Source organism: Felis catus, chromosome F1 (assembly GCF_018350175.1).
Source record: "Felis catus isolate Fca126 chromosome F1, F.catus_Fca126_mat1.0, whole genome shotgun sequence".
Classification (NCBI taxonomy): domain Eukaryota; kingdom Metazoa; phylum Chordata; class Mammalia; order Carnivora; family Felidae; genus Felis; species Felis catus.
This window is the reverse complement of record NC_058384.1, coordinates 13,033,258-13,052,348: the sequence shown is the minus strand read 5'-3', so window position 1 is coordinate 13,052,348 and position 19,091 is coordinate 13,033,258. Positions and strand designations below refer to the sequence as shown.

The 19,091-nt window shown below is 41.9% G+C and overlaps 2 protein-coding genes across 16 annotated transcripts in view; one reads left to right on the top strand and one right to left on the bottom strand.

The window, feature by feature from the left end:
* Positions 1–19,091, top strand: part of SELP (selectin P) — a 1,134,746-nt gene that overhangs the window by 159,340 nt on the left and 956,315 nt on the right. The gene's annotated exons all lie outside the window — the stretch shown is intronic.
* PRRX1 (paired related homeobox 1) overlaps positions 5,945–19,091 on the bottom strand; it is a 78,309-nt gene continuing 65,162 nt past the window's right edge. Inside the window, exons 4-5 of one of the 4 annotated variants that reach the window (XM_006942688.5) lie at positions 18,733–18,804; positions 5,945–6,137 (exon numbers count right to left, since the gene is read on the bottom strand). In XM_006942688.5, coding sequence (XP_006942750.1) covers positions 18,750–18,804 — 55 coding nt within the window. In that variant the 3' untranslated portion in view covers positions 5,945–6,137; positions 18,733–18,749. Of the gene's footprint in view, positions 6,138–10,102; positions 13,440–18,732; positions 18,805–19,091 lie in introns of those variants that run through there. The other 3 variants (XM_003999182.6, XM_006942687.5, XM_003999183.6) reach the window with 3 other exon arrangements.

Here is a 19,091-nt window from a genome sequence, read left to right as displayed (position 1 = left end):
TTAACCGACTGCACCACCCAGGCGCCCCCTAAGTTTCTTAATTTGGGGGCACCTGGGTGGCTAAGTCCGTTAAGCATACAGCTCTTGATTTAGTTCAGGTCCTGATCCCATGGTTTGTGGGTTCAAGCCCTGCATTGAGCTCTGTGCTGACAGCACAGAGCCTGCTTGAGATTCTCTCTCTCTCTCTGTCTCTCAAAATAAATAAACTTTAAAAATCTTTAAAAAAAAGCTTTCTTAATTTTTAAAAGGTCTTCAAAAAGGAAAGTGACAAGTACTTTAGAATATCCTAACCTACCAGTTTACTAATCCTGCCCATTTAAAAGAGCATAATCAACACATCCTATCCTCTTGTGGTCATATTCACTTTTATCTTTTTCTGAAAAGCATCCATTCACTAGTTTTCTGGGAAACAAATAAAACAAGACTACATTTTAGCAGGGGGCTTGGATTGACCTAAAGACCAAATGCAAACATTACTTCAATAAATCAAGCTGGATTCGCTTTTTAAAAGGATCCTTAAGGAAGTTAGTACTGTTAGAATACACAGCACATTTTCCAGGAAAAATGGAAGGGCACATTTCCACACCGTAATATCCCATACAGTTACGGATGATAACATCTTAGTAAGTGAGGGTCACATCAGCCTTCAGGAAACCTAGCTGCTTTGCTTCCTTGGTCCTATATAGGCCAAAGCAGGCCTGAGCATAGACTAGACTGAACATATGCCTGAGATTATCAAACTATTATACAATGTCCTATATTATTATTAGGTACAGTTCCACATAGTACGTTCAGAAATCTCCCTCAGCCTCCATAGGTCACCATGAGTTCAGTCCAGGTATGTTCCAAAACTCAATAGAGTGGGATAAAGACAAGGGTCAATTACTGTGATGTCTCCAACAGCCAGACCAGCATCATCATAGACTGCCTGTAGGGCTTCTTCCCTACACACACACAAGGAGAATATCTGTTATCTCTCTTCCTTAAAACTTTGTAATATCTTCCTGGACATATGCTTCTGGAATACCTTCTGCTGTCTATGACTTTCAGATATGGCCTATCATGTTTTCCCATCATATTTCTTTAGTTAATGATATGATGTTTAACCAATTTATAATGAAAAGGTGGTCTATATAATGAGTTCTTTGATATTTAAAAATTATTTTATATTGTCAATATTCATAAATATCAAGCTCATTAGTTGTCTTGTTCAGCTCTTCTGTATGCTTCCTAATTTTTAATCTGCTTTATCATTGGCTGAGAAAAGTACGTTAGAATTTCCAACTGTGATTGTGGATTTTTATGTAATTCTGTCATTTTATGTTCTATAAATTTTAAGGTTATGTCATTAAATGTTTAGTGTTCTTTCAAATTGTTATGGCTTCGTGTTGAATTGTTCTTTTTGTCATTATGTAATGATGCTCCCTATCCCGAATGGTGCTTTGCCTTGACGTCTATGTTATCTCTCATTCATATGGAAAGACTAGGTTTCTTTGGTCTAATACTCATCTGATTTATATTCTCTTCAAAATCCCATCCTTGTGTTTTATGCATCTCCTGTCAATAGCATATACTTGCAGACTATTTAATGCCATCTGACCACCAGCAATTTATTTCCTATTGGCGTGAGATGGGGGAAAGAGGTGTATTCTTTCCTTGGGAGGATGGGGACTGAGTCAGGTACCCAGTGAGAGAGACTGCAGGGTGTGTGGGAGCCGGCCCCAGGCTTCAGTTTTTTGAGGCTGAAAGAAGGACATGTCACGATCGTTCCCAGGCCCCCATGGTGACTGCTTTTTCCCTCACTGACCCAAAAACAGTTGACTCCACGAAGACTCTCCGAAAACTCGCTTGGAGCCAGGAAGGCAGAGGTTGGGAGTGAGGAGAAAGAGGGAGGGCCATCCAGGCTGAAGGCAGTTCTCTAGCAGGCTGGCATCTGACACTCCATCCCTGAGGAGAAGGGACATTGCACAGACAAGAACACTAGGGAGACGGGACTGAACTAAAACACTTACAGGGCCTTGTCTTCCCTCAGAAATGATCTCTGTGCTCTAGGGCTTTGTGTCTGAGCTCTTCTGTGTCACTAAAGAGAAAAAAGGAATTCATTGAAACTCTGTAGTCACTGTTCTGTAGAATTGCCATTGGGGTAGGGGAGAGGGCGTCTCAACTTCTGAGCGCCATTTTGGTATACCAGGCAAAACACACACACACACACACACACACACACACCCTCAATTTTTAAAAAGTTTTTATTTAAATTGCAGTTAGTTAACATACAGTGTAACATTTCAGGTGTACAATATAATAGTTTCAGGTGTGCAATAGACTGATTCAACTCTTGCATATGACATCCAGTGCTCAGCATAGCAAGTGCCCTCCTTAATCCCCATCGCCCATTTAACCCATCCCCCCACCCCCTCCCCTCTGGTAACCATCAGTTTGTTCTCTATGGTTAGGAGCCTGTTTCTTGGCTTGCCTCCTTCTTTCTTTGCTCATTTGTTTTGTTTCTTAAATTCCACATATGAGTGAAATCGTATGGTATTTGCCTTTTTCTGACTGACTTACCTCACTTAGCATAATACTCTCTAGCTCTATCAATGTCCCTGCAAATGGCAAGATTTCATTCTTTCTCATGGCTGAGTAGTATTCCATTGTATATATATATGTGTATATATATATATGTGTATATATATAAATAATAAGCAAGTATATATATGTTTATGAATATATATAATATAATATAATATAATATATTATATGTTACATATATTACATATATTATATATAATAAGCAAGTATATATGTATATGAATATATATAATATAATAATATTATAATATATATAATATTATATATTACATATAATATATTACATATATTATATATAATAAGTACATGTGTATATGAATATATAATATTATAATATAATATATATTATATATTACATATTATATATATATAATAAGCAAGTATATATATGTATATGTGTATATATACACCCATATAAATTTACACACACACATACATATACCACATCTTCTCCATCAATTCATCACCTGAAGGACACCACTTGAGCTGTTTCCATAATTTGACTATTGCAGACAACATTGCTATAAACATCAGGGTACATAGGGTACCTGTATCCCTTTGAGTTAGTATTTTTGTATTCTTTGAGTGCGATTGCTGGATCATAGGGTAGTTTTATTTCTAACTTTTTAAGGAACCTCCATACTATTTTCCACAGTGGCTGCACCACTTTGCATTACCATCAACAGTGCAAGAGGGTTCTCCTTTCTCCACATCCTCGCCAACACCTGTTATTCCTTGTGTTGTTGATTTCAGCCATTCTGACAGGTATGAAGTGATATCTCATTATAGTTTTGATTTGCATTTCCCTAATGATCAGTGATGTTGAGCACATTTCATGTGTCTGTCTGGATGTCTTCTTTGGAGAAATGTCTGCTCGTGTCCTCTGTCCATTTTTAATTGGATTGTTCATTTTTGGGGTGTTGAGTTGTGTAAGTTCTTTACAGATTTTGGATACTAACCCTTCATCAGATATGTCATTTGCAAATATCTCCTCCCATTCTGAAGGCTGATTGTTTCCTTTGCTCTGCAGAAGCTTTTTATTTTGATATAGTCTCAATAGTTTAATTTTGATTTTGTTTCTTTTGCCTCAGGAGACATGTCTAGAAAGAAGTCAATGTCAAAGAAGTTACTGCCTGTAGAAACACCTCAATTTTAAGAGTAGCTAGGCAACAGGAAAACCATCTTGTATATACTTGTGGGAAGAACAGTGAGGTCGCCCACATTCTATGCAATATGTTCCCTCTTTTCCTTTCTACATTTTTCCTCCTCCTCTTGCTGCCACACTTCCCTCATCTTTAAATTCCTTCTGCTTTCATGCCACACAGAGAGCCTGGGCTTCCTGACCTCTTCAGGACTCTTTTCGCTGTTTCTGAGTTGCCCCTCGATAACATAGAAGGGAAAGGAAATCCACAAGGGGATTCCAGTAGGATGTTAATGCTTTATGTATGTTGTCTTAGTTTATGAGGTAGGTATCATTGTACAAAAGAAGAAAAAAGACACAGAGGGGATAAGCAACTTCCCAAGATCACACTGCAAATAAGTAACCAGGCAGGGACCGGAAACAAGGTCTGTGTTTGTCTCATTACATCCCGTTATCCCCTCAAATTCCCCTCTGTAGAGTTCTCCTCAATGTTTGCAATTCTGCAACAGGATTCTCACACCCTACACACATACCTCTCTTTTGCCCCCATTCCACATATCAAAACTATGTCCTATTCTTTCAAGATCATGCAGGAATGACGATGGCTAATAATAACTTCAAGGTATGGGTCACCTCATAGAGACCAGATAATGGATCCTGGAAACTCATATTCTGAAAACACAAATTTAGGTACAATAGTAAACTGAGGGAGATGTTTTTGGCAGAAATCTTTCAGAGCCATTGGCTCTTCAATGCCTAGAAGCTTGATTGGGTGAGTTAAGATATATGCAGGATTTTTTTTTTGTCTTCTAAAAAATATAACATTCTTCCTCCCCACTTGGCTACAGCAAAGTCTAGAATTACACAAACACACCCACCTCAGTCTCCCATCTTCCCCTGCCGAGGCGGTAAGATATACATGCCCATTCTTTTCTCTCCACATTTAACAAATTTTGAAACATGATATGCACAGAAAAGTACAGAGATCAACATCATGAACATGTTGTACTTACCACACAGCTTTTGTTAAACTTTAAGACTTGTCATATTGGCTTCTCATATTTTTTATAAGATATTTCAGATGTGTTTGAAGGACCCAGTGTATCTCTCTACCTCCTTACTCAGAAATTGCTTTTCTGAAATTATTATTCTGAAATTGTTTTTCACTCTTACGTGTCTTTTTACATTTTTGCCACTTACGTTTGTGTTTACAAACAATGCATGATTTTAGTGTGCATTTTTAAACTTCATGAAAATACGGTCATACAGCTTTCTGCAACTTATTTTTCCCCCTCAGAGTTATGTTTCTGAGAAGGATCCGAGTGGATATGTGTTGCCATGGTTCATTCATTTTTTATTTCTGAATAGTATTTCATTATATGAACATATCACAGTTTATTTATTCTCCCGTTGATGGACATTTCATTTGTTTCCAAAATTTTGTTATGACAAGCCATTCTGCAATGAACATTTTCGTTCATGTCTTCCTGTACACATGGGTGAGTTTCTCTAGCTGTCTGGTTTTGCTAGCCTTGATTTACCTCTTCTTAACTGAGTGACACTAAGCAAATAAATATATGACTCTAAGAAGTAGTTTTCAGATGCCTTCAATTTGTAGATGACCTGGCTATCTTCCTTTCAGGAATGCTCCTTTCTTATAACTAGAATAACATTTTCTAGGAAGTCCAGAGTGTCAGGCGTTAATTTTTTGACAGTGTTATTTCATGTATTCATTTACTATTACATCCAATTACTTTATTAGGGGTAATCCAAAAGGCACAAGATGCTATATAACTATATAATATTTATATATATAATATAATATATTATATATTATTATATATAATATATATAATATAATATAATATACAATATTATATTATATTATATAATATTTAAATGTCCAGGGTGGGAGAATTAGAGTGTGTGGTCATTGAGAGCCATGTCTATGAGTTACAACAAGCATCTTGAAATGCAGGTAGTACGGGAGAAAGGAAGGAAAGAAGGATGAAAGGAAGGAGGGAAGAAGGGAAGGAAGCACTGAAGGAAGGAAGGAAGGAAGGAAGGAAGGAAGGAAGGAAGGGCTGAAGGAAGGGAGGGAGGGAGGGAGGGGGAGAGGAAGGAAGGAAACAAAGGAGAGTAAGAGAGAAGAGAGAGAGGAAGGAGGTGTATTAGTTAGGTTGGGCTAGGTTGCGGTAACAAATAGACCTGGTTGTATAATGATTAAACATGATAGAACTTTATTTTTCTGTCATATAACACGCCAAGATGGTTCCTGGTCAGCAAGGTTGCAGCTCTGTTTCCTGCAGTCACTTTTCAGGATCCCAGGTTCTGCTGCTTTACCATCTTTAAAACATGGCTTCCGAAGTTGAAGTCCCCTGGGGGCCAAATGCTGCAGTAGTGCCTAGAACTAGAGATGGGGACAAGAGATGTGTTGGTGCCCGATACAGGCAGACACCCTGGTCCGGATGCACAGTACGCCTCCACCTGCAGGATACAGTGACTGGATCATGGCTGTGCACAGAACAATTCAGGACCCTGGAATCCACCCTCAGGATTTTTGTAACAGGAGCTTCTCTGATCTTTTCTCCAAAGTGAAATGGACGGATGGTAGCCTGCTACGTGGAGAAAACTTGCCTGCGGAGATGGGAGGCAGACAGAGAGTTCTGACGATGTCAAGTCTCAGTTCTAGTGCCCGAGGTTCTCAGAGCTACCCTAGTTCCTATAGCCCCTGCTTTTGTTCTTTGACCACCCCTACCCATCTAATAAATCCCCTACTGAAACCATCTCAGCCTAATTAGAGTTGAGTTTCTGCCACTTGCAATTGAAAGGTACTTGACAATATAGAAACTGATAAGTAAGTGGAGCATTATCTATTACAGGCCTTGAAATCTAGAAGCAGATGACCAGAGGCACTTCATGCAACAGGGAGGATCTCTACCCAATCCCAAATCTCCCAGACTCCCAAGGGTCAGACAATAGTAAACTCGTTTTTCAAGCAGAGTCGGGAGGTTTGAGACACGGTGGAAGATATAAGGGCTTAGAAGTATAGGGGAGAGAAATGACTGGAAGTGTTCTTTCTCGGTCCCTTCCCAAACCTCTCTGCTGTCCCTATTCCCCATAAGCCTGAAACAATGTGTCAAGCTCCCCCCCACCCCCCCACCCCCCATTCACTGCAAAGCATCATATATGGAGATGCTGCTAAGGATGAAGGGCTGAGTAACTGTCCAAAACTCTTCTGCCACCCTGTCTCAAGGGAGAGGACTAAAGGAGGCTTTCAAACTGAGGTCTTGGGTGAGCAGAGCTCTGTCCTGTTTCTAAGAGGGATAAACAAAGTGAGGCCAGAAGGGATTCACATTCAAGAATTACATCTCAACAAGGTTTCTGGCATGGGTTTCTGTTTCATGGAATCTCCAGAAAGTGACACAAAAGACAGAGCTTTAAAAAAGGTGTATGGCACCCATCCACTGGGGACACTAGAGCAGCGTCTGGGCCCCGGGGACAAATGAAAGTCCGCGTGTTCACATCCATAAATTTGTTATAAATCAACCTAACAAACCGTTCAACAAATTCTGTTCTACCCTCCTATTTTAATGAACATACTTTCGCAGTGACCCGGAAATTCAAGCTATATGTAGAATTCTCAAACTATTTAGAGTTCCTTTCCAGAACGCGGCAGCGTGGGGACGCTCTGACTCTCGAAAGCCAGCCTGTGGCCTGTCCACTTCTCTTTTCCCATCCACCCACCCAGCACCAAAAGCAGACCTGCACATACAAAGGGGGCAACTGCATTATGCATATCCCAGATTCATCTGCGCATCCTGACCCACACAAACATTGGTTCACAGGGGCCTGAAAATGGGCTCAGATGATTGAGCAGGGAATTCTAAATCCCAAGTGCCTGAAGGATGGTCTGCAATAAGGAGTGCAGGTTCCAGGCGGGCACGTCCACTTGGCCCTGCAGACTCGTTGCCCAGGAGAGGGGCACAGTCAGAAGAGTGCTCATGGATGCCAGGACAAACTGTGCGGATCTTGCCTGATCTAGGGACTTGGGCCTTCTTCCAGGATCTGGGATCTCAGGAGCTGCTTGGGTTCCAGCAATACTTTGGGTTCAGTGAGCAGCCCTAGGGGGCTTTAAATAAAATCCCTTGTAATTTGAACCGGGTGGTAGGTCTCTGCCACCTGCACCTGAAAGAATCCTTATTAATAAATTTTCAGTGCCAGAATGTCTCAAGCAAGGGGCCTATAAGCCGCTGTTTCTGGTTTTTCTGAAACGCTTATTCTTACCCTGACTTGTCAAAAGGCACCTTCTTCCTCCGGCACCGTGGTAAACTGTACTCTAGAAAATCATGTAGCCAATGGCCTTTCCTACATCCCTGGTTAAGCTGGTCTGCTCTACAGCATTTGAGCATATTGAACATTCCCTTCTCTTTGACAATTCCTCTTTTTTCAACTCTGGGATAACAAACAAGCTAATCTTCCCCTATTTCTCAAACAGCTCCTTGTAAATGGTCTTCCACAGCCTTCGCTCCAACTGTAGATGTTCTGCAAAGTATAAGCTTCCTCCCTGGGTTGAAACTACAGTTGGCCTTTGAATAACCTAAGGGTGAGGGGCGCCAACCCCCAGTACAATAAAAAATCCATGTATAACTTTTGACTCCCCCAGAACTTAACTACTAATAGCCTACTCTTGACCAGAAGCCTGACCAGTAACACAAAAAGCCTATTGACACAAATTTTGGATATGTATTATATGCTGTATCTTTACAATAAAGCCAGCTAGAGAAAGGAAAACGTTGTTAAGAAAGTCATAAGGAAGAATAAACACATTTACAACACTGGACTATCAAAAAATAGTATCAGCGGTCCCACGCAATTCAAACACGCGTTGTACAAGCGTCCACTAGACTTCCAAAGGCCATTTATCAGAAGCATGATTTGAGCACGGTGACGATGCTCTCTCTTCTCGAAGAACTCATTCGCTCTGGTACCTCACGGTGTCACCTCCTTAGAGATGAATCCCAAGGTTCGATCTCCATTCGTGACCTTGCCTTCAAGCCCTACTTGCATATCTTCACTTACTGGACACTGACATTTTGGTTTTCAAGTTCAGTCACACGCTTAAAACTGCAGTTATTGTCCTCTGTCACTGGGTCTCTCCTGTTTCTCTTGGCTTGTGTTGTCAGTTTTGTCCACCGAGGGATTCATTGTCCTGGTTCCCAGGTGTCAAACCAGTATCTCTAACCTCTCTTTCCTGCCAACAAGATCCTACTGATTCTTTCTTTGCAGGACGTGTCCTATTCAACCTTTGCTTTTTGGCTCCACCCCCCGCCCCCCACCCCAGCTGTTTTTCTGCTTCTCGTTCCTGTTCTGCTCTGGAATAGCTTCATTCTTTGGCCACAATGATCCTGCTAAAGTTGTATTTTTTTGCATGACCTCCTTTTTTTTTTTTTTTTTTTTTTTTCCTGCTTGATAATTTCCAGCGGGTTTCTATGGCCTGAGCAAAATTCCAAACGCCTCTGCCCTGACACACAATACTTTGCAAGATGAAGACTCGGTTTCAATCTCCAGTGTTTTCTTCCATTCAGCTTCACAACAAACCCTCCGTTCCATCAGGGCCCATCTTGCCATGGTCCCTGAACACAGATTCCTCCTTCCTGTGTCCCCGTCTTCATCCCATCTCTACTCCCGCGCTTGAAAGGCCAACAACATCTCCTCTTCTCTCAGCGCTCGTTGATGAAACAAGCCAGGTCCTCCGAGAAACCCTCAGCCACTGGAGCTCGCTGTTTTGTTTTGTTTTTTCTCCCTCTCCTGGACTCCCGTCTACACTATTTGTTTGTTTGACACAGGCGCTTACTGTCTTGAACTGTTGCATACCTTGGTTCACGGTTAATTTGTATGAAAACAGAATCCATGTCTCCCAATTTGGTTTTCTAGTTCCCTGCCAGGCCCATTCACCCAGCGCGAAACCCAGTAAGCAGCTGCCTAAGAAGTTTTGCCCTGTTGCTTCCGTACTCTAAAATGAAAGTCTGTGCTTTGTATTTTGTCTGTTTTGTCATCCGTTAGCTGGTATTGTGGGCGCTAAAGTGGTGGGTAAAAAATAAGTGAACTCCCATAAAAGTTCCACTTTACATGTACCCATTATACCGATAAAGGCCCCCTGTCCCTCCTACCATTGTCCTTGCTTTAGAGGAATAGATTCTTTTCCTTTTTGAGGAAACACTATCACACTCCAATAAAAGTTCTCTCCTACAAATCCCTCTTACCTTCACTCTTTCCTGCATGTAATCTTAGGTCCCAGCAGATCAATTTTTGAAATTCGAAGAGAAAACCATCAGCAGACTCAAATGTACGTAACAAAAGACGACACAGTAGTATCCTTCTTCTTTTTATTGAAAAGGAATCATTTCTATTCTAGCGCAAACAATGTATATTTTACATCATAAAGCAAGATATAATTTACATATTACATTTCTTATGAGATCTTTATACCCTAAGTGTCATTCCCTTTTTTTTATTCAATCACCTTCTCTGGTTAATTTTAACCTGCCAGGTATCCTACAAATCAGCATCTCGTTTGGGGAGGGACTGGGGACACAGATAGTTGGTACGTATTATCTGCACCTGGGTATAATGATGGCGAGGAACAGGGGTATGTATGCCTTGGGACTTTGTGGTCCCGAGGCCCTCTCTTGAGACCTGGCTTGGGAGCCAAAAGGCTACTCCTCTAAATCAGATATCCAACTTCTACCTTTAAAAAAATCAATAATAAATGAACAATACTGAGTGCTTGTCCCATGTGTATACTTCTTGATCAGGTGCTTAAATAACAGATGCTTTCATTATCGATGAAAGCTCCGATGGCTGATCTCGGATATTCTCATCGTTAATCTCGGACATTCTCAGACATCGCTTCCCAGGCTCTAGTAGTAAAACTGCCCAGTTTCGCAGAGCATTTGGGTTTGGGGTTTGGGGTTTTCCGCGCACCGCTGAAAACGGGTGTCAGGATGAAAGCTTCAAATGACTTTGTTTCACGGGACCTTCTGTCCCTTTACACCCTCTTCGAAGACTCCCCCATCCAGCAACATCTTGTCGTGTGTGATTTCTGTTCCCTGCACTATCACCCAAACGCACTTGTGGCTCTTCTCCCCAAAGTCCAAACTCCAAGAGTTCGCCAATGTCTCGGATTGTACTTATTTCACAAAGAATGTTTTAATCTGTTGGACCACACCGTTCCTTTGAATCTTGAGAATCCACAGCAGCTAGCGGGACAGAAGACTTCACCAAGGGACTCTTTAGGAAGCAAGTCATATGTGGTGTTCAGCCAGCCTACATAAAACATCTGTTTAATAGTTATATTAAAAGAAGAGGGGATCAGTTGGTGAAAGCAAAATGCATAAGATGGGCTTCCTTCTCATTGTGAAAAGAAGTACAGAAGCAACATTCAAAATATGTTTTCAGATCGGTGGCTGTTTGGCTGAAAAAACCACCACCGTTCATTCAAGGTGCCAGGTGGAAGGCGTAGCAAATGTGTGACGAAAGTGCATCTTAGTCCTTGCCTGTCATTCAGAGTTGGCATATTTGGCCAAAGCCAATCTAAAGCTTTTTAATTACTGACAACTAAGATTACTGGAACCAACCTGGTCAGGAATAAAAATAGGTCGAGAATATGTCTGTTCTGTGCATCTTACGTTATTCTTTGGTCAAGTGATGTGATTTTTGAGAGGTCTGGAAGTATAAACCTATTTCTCTTTTCCAAATACGAGGCTGTAAGTATTTACAGCAAGGTAGCATTTCCTTGCTAGGAAACAAGGCTTCCAGGTACCATATCTTTCCATTAACGTTGTGTACTTTTATAGTCTCTTTCCTCCCATGGCTACAAAGTGCTGCACAAAGAGAAAATACAGGAAAGAATGAAGGAGCAAATGAAAGGAGCCTCACAACACCCCTGTGAGGTAGGTAAGTATTGTTAAACCCATTTTTACAAAAAAGGTAAACTGAGGCACAGCACGGTGGTGTAGTTTGGTCTAGTCCACCTGACAAGCTACCAAAGCACAGCTGGAGACAAAAAGAAAGAAACAAAGACAGGTCAGTCCTGGCTCGCAGCCCTCGGCACTAAACTTTATTTCAAAATACTGTATTAGGAAAAGAATGGCCCACAGTTGCCTTTTCCATTTCTGGAACTTAGACAAGCCTTTAAGTATCCCATTTAAACATGGCCTTTCAGATTCCTGTTGAGTGGAGAAGTGGAAAAGTACATGGCTTTCCATCCTCTGAGTGTAATTCCCATGAGGTGTACCAGGATCTATCCCCGTTCCACCGGAGCCCAGACTCCAAACTCAAGAACATTGTCAGAGCCTCAAATAGGTTCTGATTGATTTGAAGCCCAAATGTGAAAATGAGACCTGTTCTCAAACAGATGCCCTATCAGTTGCTCTGTGGCCTTGATGAGAATTGTGTGTAGAGAAAGAAAGGAAACAAGATCCCTAAAAACATCTCATCACTGTAGAGATAAGGACAGTGGTGACGGCGTGAAACTTGCTTTTTGTAGTGTTTGAGTTTGCAAACTCAAGCTTGCAAGAATATTTTATATATATATATATAAAATATATAAATATATACAGTATATATATATAAGTGTGCATCTGACTACCCTTAAGGCACTAAAGAGATGTAGGCCATGCCTTTCACAACTCAGTCTCTGTTTTCCTAGAGAAATTTCTCTCCCTCTCTCAAGCGAAATATATTTCTTTTAACAAATAGCCCGTGACAGCAAATCATTCAGAAACAACAAATATCTTTAACTTAATGTGGCTGACTGCTCAGATGGGGGTGAGGGGCGGTGGTGATGGTGATATTATCATCTACAGCTTAGAGCTTAAATCTATAGCTTATAGTAAGTAGAGCTTAGATCTACAGCTTAGAGCTTAGAACTAGCCAGACACAGCCAATCGCGTTGGATCTGACAAGCCAGTGGCCAGATGTGGTTAACAGTAGCTGATGGAAAAGCTGTACCGTGACCAACAGAGATGGAGACAACGAGAAAGGAAATCGTATCTGGCACAGATTCTGCAGAAAGACTTTGGCTTTCCAGAAGTTTCTAGAGCTTCTATACAGAGAACTGGGAAGAAGGAAAGGGTAAGGCACTGAAGTTCAAACAGGTCACTGAGGAGACTATAGACAATGATTCTGAATATATATACGATTTCTTTGGCTGCTGTAGGTTTTTTTTTTTTTAAACCCATACAATCATGGGGGTGGGTGGGCTGAACCTAACTGAAGAAGCTTGGAGTATATTAAAGCAAAGCGCGTGAATAGAAGGAAAAACAAAATTAACACACACAGAAACAAGTGGTGGTGGGATCCCAGAGGGAGGAGAAACATTGGTTAACTAATTTTCATTTTGCTCCTCTCCTGCTTTTCTCTGCCATGGTCCCAATATTTTAGTTCAGGTTTTTGGTTTGTTTGTTTTTATTGATTTTTTTTTTCCAGCAGATGAAGAAATGACAGAGCAGGATAGGTGTCTTATGGTTTTTGATTTCTTCTTAGGCCTGCTTAATTATTTTTTTTTCCTCAGTTGACTGTTGGCACCTGGTTCCTCTGTAAACTATATTCCTTGGCCTTCAGTCTCAGGTTGGCAATGCTGTTGGCCATGTTGATGCCCTGTGCAGGGCTATTGTTGGCACATGTGGCAGAGTAAGTGGCCATGGCGCTGTAGGGACAAAGGAGAGAGCAGGGAGAATAACAGGCATTAGTTTCACGAAGCCGCAAGTCTGTGCCCCAGATGGATGCAATTCTCAGCACGGGGCAGGTGGGGGCAGGTGGGTCGGATGAATGACCTCTGAGATCCCTTACTTACAGCCCCAGATCTCATTGGTCTAAGGCACTTGGGAAAATGTTGGGAAGGGCAGGGGAGAGTGGGGAGAGTGAAACAGGGCAGGGAGAGGTATCTGCTGTGTTGGACACGGTGAGTAATCATTTATTTCTGGGGTGAGAGAAGAAAGCTGCTTATGTTGAATAGCAGGTGTTTCGTCAGCCGACCAATTGAAACAGTATTGAATCTCTCTTCCTGCTTACATCGCCAGCCTGGGGGAGCGGCGAGCCAGAGAAGCAGGCATTTGAAAAGGAACTAAAGGGCATTTTGTCCTCTTTGCTCTGAGTAGCGGCCTTTAATTCTAACACATTTTAGGTAATCAATGAACACCATATTAAATAGTGTACTTGAGAACCAGTTCAGCAGCCCATTCTTGATTGGTGAGTGGCGCTAAGTATAGCCAAATCAAGAGCTTCTTATCCCGACTGGGCTTGATTTTATAGCTTCTTCTCAAAAGTACGTGAGAAGCTCACGATGTCTTCTGGGTCAGTTATTTGGGAAATGTTGAAATCCCCTAGATACACCAGCAGAGGCTCCAGCCGGTTTCAGGATCCCTGACCTCAGAGGTAACGATTTCCCTCTGTCCTTATTCTGGAGAAAAACCTGAAGTTGTTTCACATTGTCAGAGATTGTAATTAAAAACCTAGAAATACAACTGGACAGAAATGTGCACTTGGGTTTTGTTTTTGTTTTTGTTTTTGTTTTGTTTTGTTTTTTTGCTAATTGCATCCATGAATTTCTTTTAAAGGAAAAAGCAGTGCTTTCTTAGCCTTGAATGTAAATTATTCATTACTGTGTACTAAACAGTTAAAAGGGAGCTCATGATAATTAAGTGAAAATGTTTCTAGTTGTTTCTAAGATTAGCAAAATCCTTTTCAACTGAGGCCTGAAATGAGATAGACTTATAAATGGAATGACATGTGCTTTGCTGTTGCCTGCATTCCAGTGCAATTTTATCGGCCACACAGGAGTTTGTGGCTCTGGGGATCAAGTGACAGACCAGAAAGAGAGAAAAAGTAAAGCTACTCTACAAATAGAAAGACTGTATCATGAATGCTCATCTGGGAGACCGTATAGTCAAGACTTATAGTCAAGACTCACAATAGCCTATTTCAGTTACTAGCAATTAACCCAGGAAAATTAGGTTAATGAAATGTAATTAGTCCCAGGTCACTAGGTTTTTCCAGAAATGCACATCCTTACCTTAAAATCCTTACAGCACTGGTGTGTGTGTGTGTGTGTGTGTGTGTGTGTGTCTTATAACTGAGAAATGGCTACTATAATTAAACTGATTCCTGCTCAGTGTCATTGATCAAGCAGGGGCTGATGATTGCATATTCTTGATCCATTAAAAATATCTTTTCATAGTTAAAAAATGAACAAATATCAGTGCAGGTTAGACCTACTCAACAGACCATCACTCTACCACTGTCTATCGAATGAGGCAGAAGGGACCCCAGTTAAGGTAGTTTTCACTTAGGAGTCAGATAAATGATCAGAATAACCTGTTAAAATGGGGCAAGGTTCTTTTAGTAATATCTCCAAAGTTCTCATTTGTTTTCAAAACCCATACACATATCATTCAATTCCTATATGAATTATGTGCTTCCATTCAAAACCCTACCAGAAATGTAAGCAAACCTGTAAATCTTACACTCAAGAAATTGCTAGGATATACTGAAATCTAAGATTTCAGTGAAATCAAAGATGTAAATAGTGAAGAAAAGAGAATTGAATTTGGGAAATGTTCCTAAGTTATAGATTATAAAGTGAACCAAATCAACCGGGTTTCTGTGAGAGAATTAAGTCCTAAAGATGGTTCTTAGTACCATTTAACATGTGCAGGAGAGAAGCTGAAATGGTGAGTTATCTGTATTATTTGTTAAACACTGAGAGTCAAAATGAAAGTCTTCTGAAAACAGAAGGCTAAAACTTTATGAGACGACATAAAGAAAAACCTTCCCTGATGGTAAATTGTAGAATGTCATAGAGTATTGCATTTTTAAGCACTTGACCTAATTTTCCAAGGAGTCTGTTTTCCAGCCTTTGAGATTCTAGACAAGCAAAGTCCTATTTAATAGAGATTCCCTCCTTTTTTGATGGTCAAAGGTGTGGTCCATTTTCCTTGGCAGACAAAGGGACCTGGAACCTTGGGGGATTATTTTCATTAACTGAAGATGCTACTACTGTTTTCTAGAAATGTCTACTAGAGTTGTGACTTCAGTTTCATCTACTGTAGAGTCATTTCTGCCATTCTTGCATCATAGTTTACTAACTTCATCTGACAGTCTGGTTTGAAGACTTCATATGGTGACACATCTCTTAGAAATACTGAGATTCTCTAATGCGGGCCAGATATTAACATCCCAAATGAGATGAATGTTGGTCCACTTTCCATCTCAAAACCAAATCAATGCAAATTAGACTTGTATGTCGCACCGGTCACACTGGAAATTGGATTTTCACTGGGACATTTTCCCTTAAATGGCAGCCTGAGCTGCTAGAGTTGAGTAAGTACCCCTGTCCGACTGTACTGTGGTGCCACTCTAAGGACAGCACTGTATTAGCGATACCCTGACGATGCCTTGTAGGTAGCCCTCAAGTTAGTGGGGCTTGAAGACAAAAAAGCAGCTGATATTAACATTCCCTAGGAGCTTAATAAATGATAACATTTGCACTTGATAAATGTCTAGGAAAATTATTAACTTTCAAAAATGGATTCAACGTACTCCAGCACCTTCCATAACCCTAAGAAATAGGACAGAAGAACAGAGGCAGTCTTACTTCATGGCCTCTAAACCAATGTTTAGAATATATAATCCTGCAAGTAGAGACCATAGGGAGATTTTGTGCACATACTAAAGAATTACAAGTCCGTGTTCCCTCCGGTAGTTTGACATGGGTCTCATTTCTCAACTTGCACCAAGAGAGTCATAGAGGCAAGCAGAGAACAGTCCTTTGACACCCCGGTGGCAAGCAAGACTTGTGACAGGTCAGAGAAGACAGAATTAGTGAGTGGGTCCTCTAGAGCAGCTTAGTCATACTTTAAAAACAGCATGAAAAGTAAGTTGGGGAGGGACCCGCTTCCTAAAGTGACAACAGATGCAAGAGAGCCTTGAATGGCCGCCAGAGTGAAAGATTGTGACCACCTGTTTCCCATGTCATCAAAACGTATAAAGCTCTGTGTTAGGAAAAGGGAACCTTGAAACGTTTTCTCACAGGACGGAAACAAGTGAGGATAGTTAGCTATTTTCGACAGATTTTATAGGCACATTCCAAAGGTGAAATACCTGCTCGTTCCTATACAGGATCAAGCTTCCCGAGATTAGAAAGTGAGACAGAAACTAAGTGATTTGTATAAAGCACATGATAACTCCAAGAGCCTCCTTAGCAACCCTGAGAGATCCTGTGCATTGGTCCTGCCTTCTAAGAATCACCTGCTCCTCTAACAGGATGCAGACATGAGCTGAGTACAGGGACTGGGCTTATGGGATTTGGCCGAAGCATCATTTCTATTGAGGTTTGAAGAATGTATGTTCTTTGTGTCTGTGACCAAGAAACTGCATTGCCAAATACAATGCATGGAGGAATTAGAGATGAAAAGGAAATGCTTGTATCCCATCTGTCGATTCAGCAGATCTGCACCGGGACTTGCACAGACCTGACACATTGAAGCAGGCTTGAAATTTTTCCATCTCCTTATTTGGAGATTCCTAACAGATGGAGCTCGGCCACAGACAGCAGAATGCTAACCACCAGCGGGGTTCGAGTTCTGTTTGCACCGGGGACAAATCATTTCTGATCATTTCAACCTACCCCGAAAGGTTGTCGGGAGGAGGAACGTGTTCGAGTGAGTGCCAAACACCAAGGAAGCATGGAAAATTCTATATACGGTATGATTTTAAAGCCGGGAAACTTATGGACATCTGCCCCTCTGCTTTCGAATCACCCGTGGTGTTATGTCCCGCAGATCACAAAGCAATTGAGGAGCACTGGGGGAAGAATAATACCTGCCTCAATTTTCAACTCTAACTTTGTTTTCTATTTGGCCCTTTCGGACAAATGATGACAAGCTGTTGAAAATTTCCCCCCAAAGACAAATCTGTCAGCCCAAGAAGCCCATGTGTCATCCTGAGATCCTAAGGTTTCCCTAGCTTAGGGTTTTTTCCAAAGGCTGTAGAGCTTGAGGCATGTGTGACCCTGTCTGTGAGGTGTGGAGGTTGGAGACCATCTTTCTGGCTTGTCCTCTCGTCCGTGCAAGAACAGAGGTAGACCTGCTCCGTCTAAGACAACTCAATACCAGCTTTCCTGTGGACATTTACTTATAAAGAGAGACCCCATAAATCCTTTCGGAAACCATCTTTCGTGATTTAAATAGGCATTTCTAATTTCTGTTTTTAAAATTCAGGAGCTGATTTTTTTTTAAGGGCGTATTTAGCTCTTAAAGTAGGTACACTTGGACCACAGTTCATTGGCAAGCGAGCCTGGAGTTTGCACTGAAGGTTCTGTGAGCCTTCTGCCATTTTTAAATGTTCTTTCTAGACACGTCTTTGTACCTGGAGCCTTGCGTCTTTCTCTCGTCTCAAGGACTTTCTTATCTCCTGCTTGAAAGGCACAGTGACTACCTGAAATCAAATGCCCCTGGCAGATACGCAGTAGGGAAACGTTGCTAGCTCAACCTTAGATGCAAGGCTGCATGAGGGAGCGATGATCCAACTGGCCTGGGGAAGAGCAGGAGCCAGGATGAGAACGCAGTTCTTCGGACCCCTGCCCCATATCCTAGCAGTCATCGAACACCCGGTGTCGATAGCATCAGCACCACATGGAAGCACGTTAGAGATGCAGACCCCGACTCCTGCTCCAGACTCACAGAAAGAGTCTGCCCTGTAACACGCTCCCAGGTGATTCACATGCTCAGCGATCTTCGAGGAGCCCTGCTCCAGGCCATCAGACCACCCTTAGCTTGAGGGACACGTATGCTCACGGCTCTGGTTTCCCGGGGGTATCCCCCACTTGAGGACCTCACTGCTGCCATTGCTACAGCTGCAAGCCCCGCTTTCTCGAACACGCTTCATTCCCACTGAAACCCTGCCCCCGCAGCAGCCACCCTCTTCCCCCTCTGACAAGTTACCTTTTCAGTGTCTTCCGTTAGAATCCGTTATGAAGCCCCTCGTGTAAACAACATCTTGGGAGGGACGAGGATCTATTTTTGAAAGCGTGAAAGGGAGAAATGAGCCAAATGCGTTCAGCGGATGTCAGGCAGCACCGTGACCACGATCAAATGGGGGAGGAGGAGAAGGGCGGGGGAGGGGAGCCGTGGACAAGGATAGCTGGCCTCTCTTTCGCTTGTCGCGACTTTTCTGTGAAGCCCAGCCCCCCCTCTGGAATGGGCACCACAGACCCAGCGCTGCAGATCCAGGCCATTCTCTACCTCCCAGAGGAGAGGATGTCTCCGGGGAGGGGCTTCTCGACCACTTCACGGAAAATAAC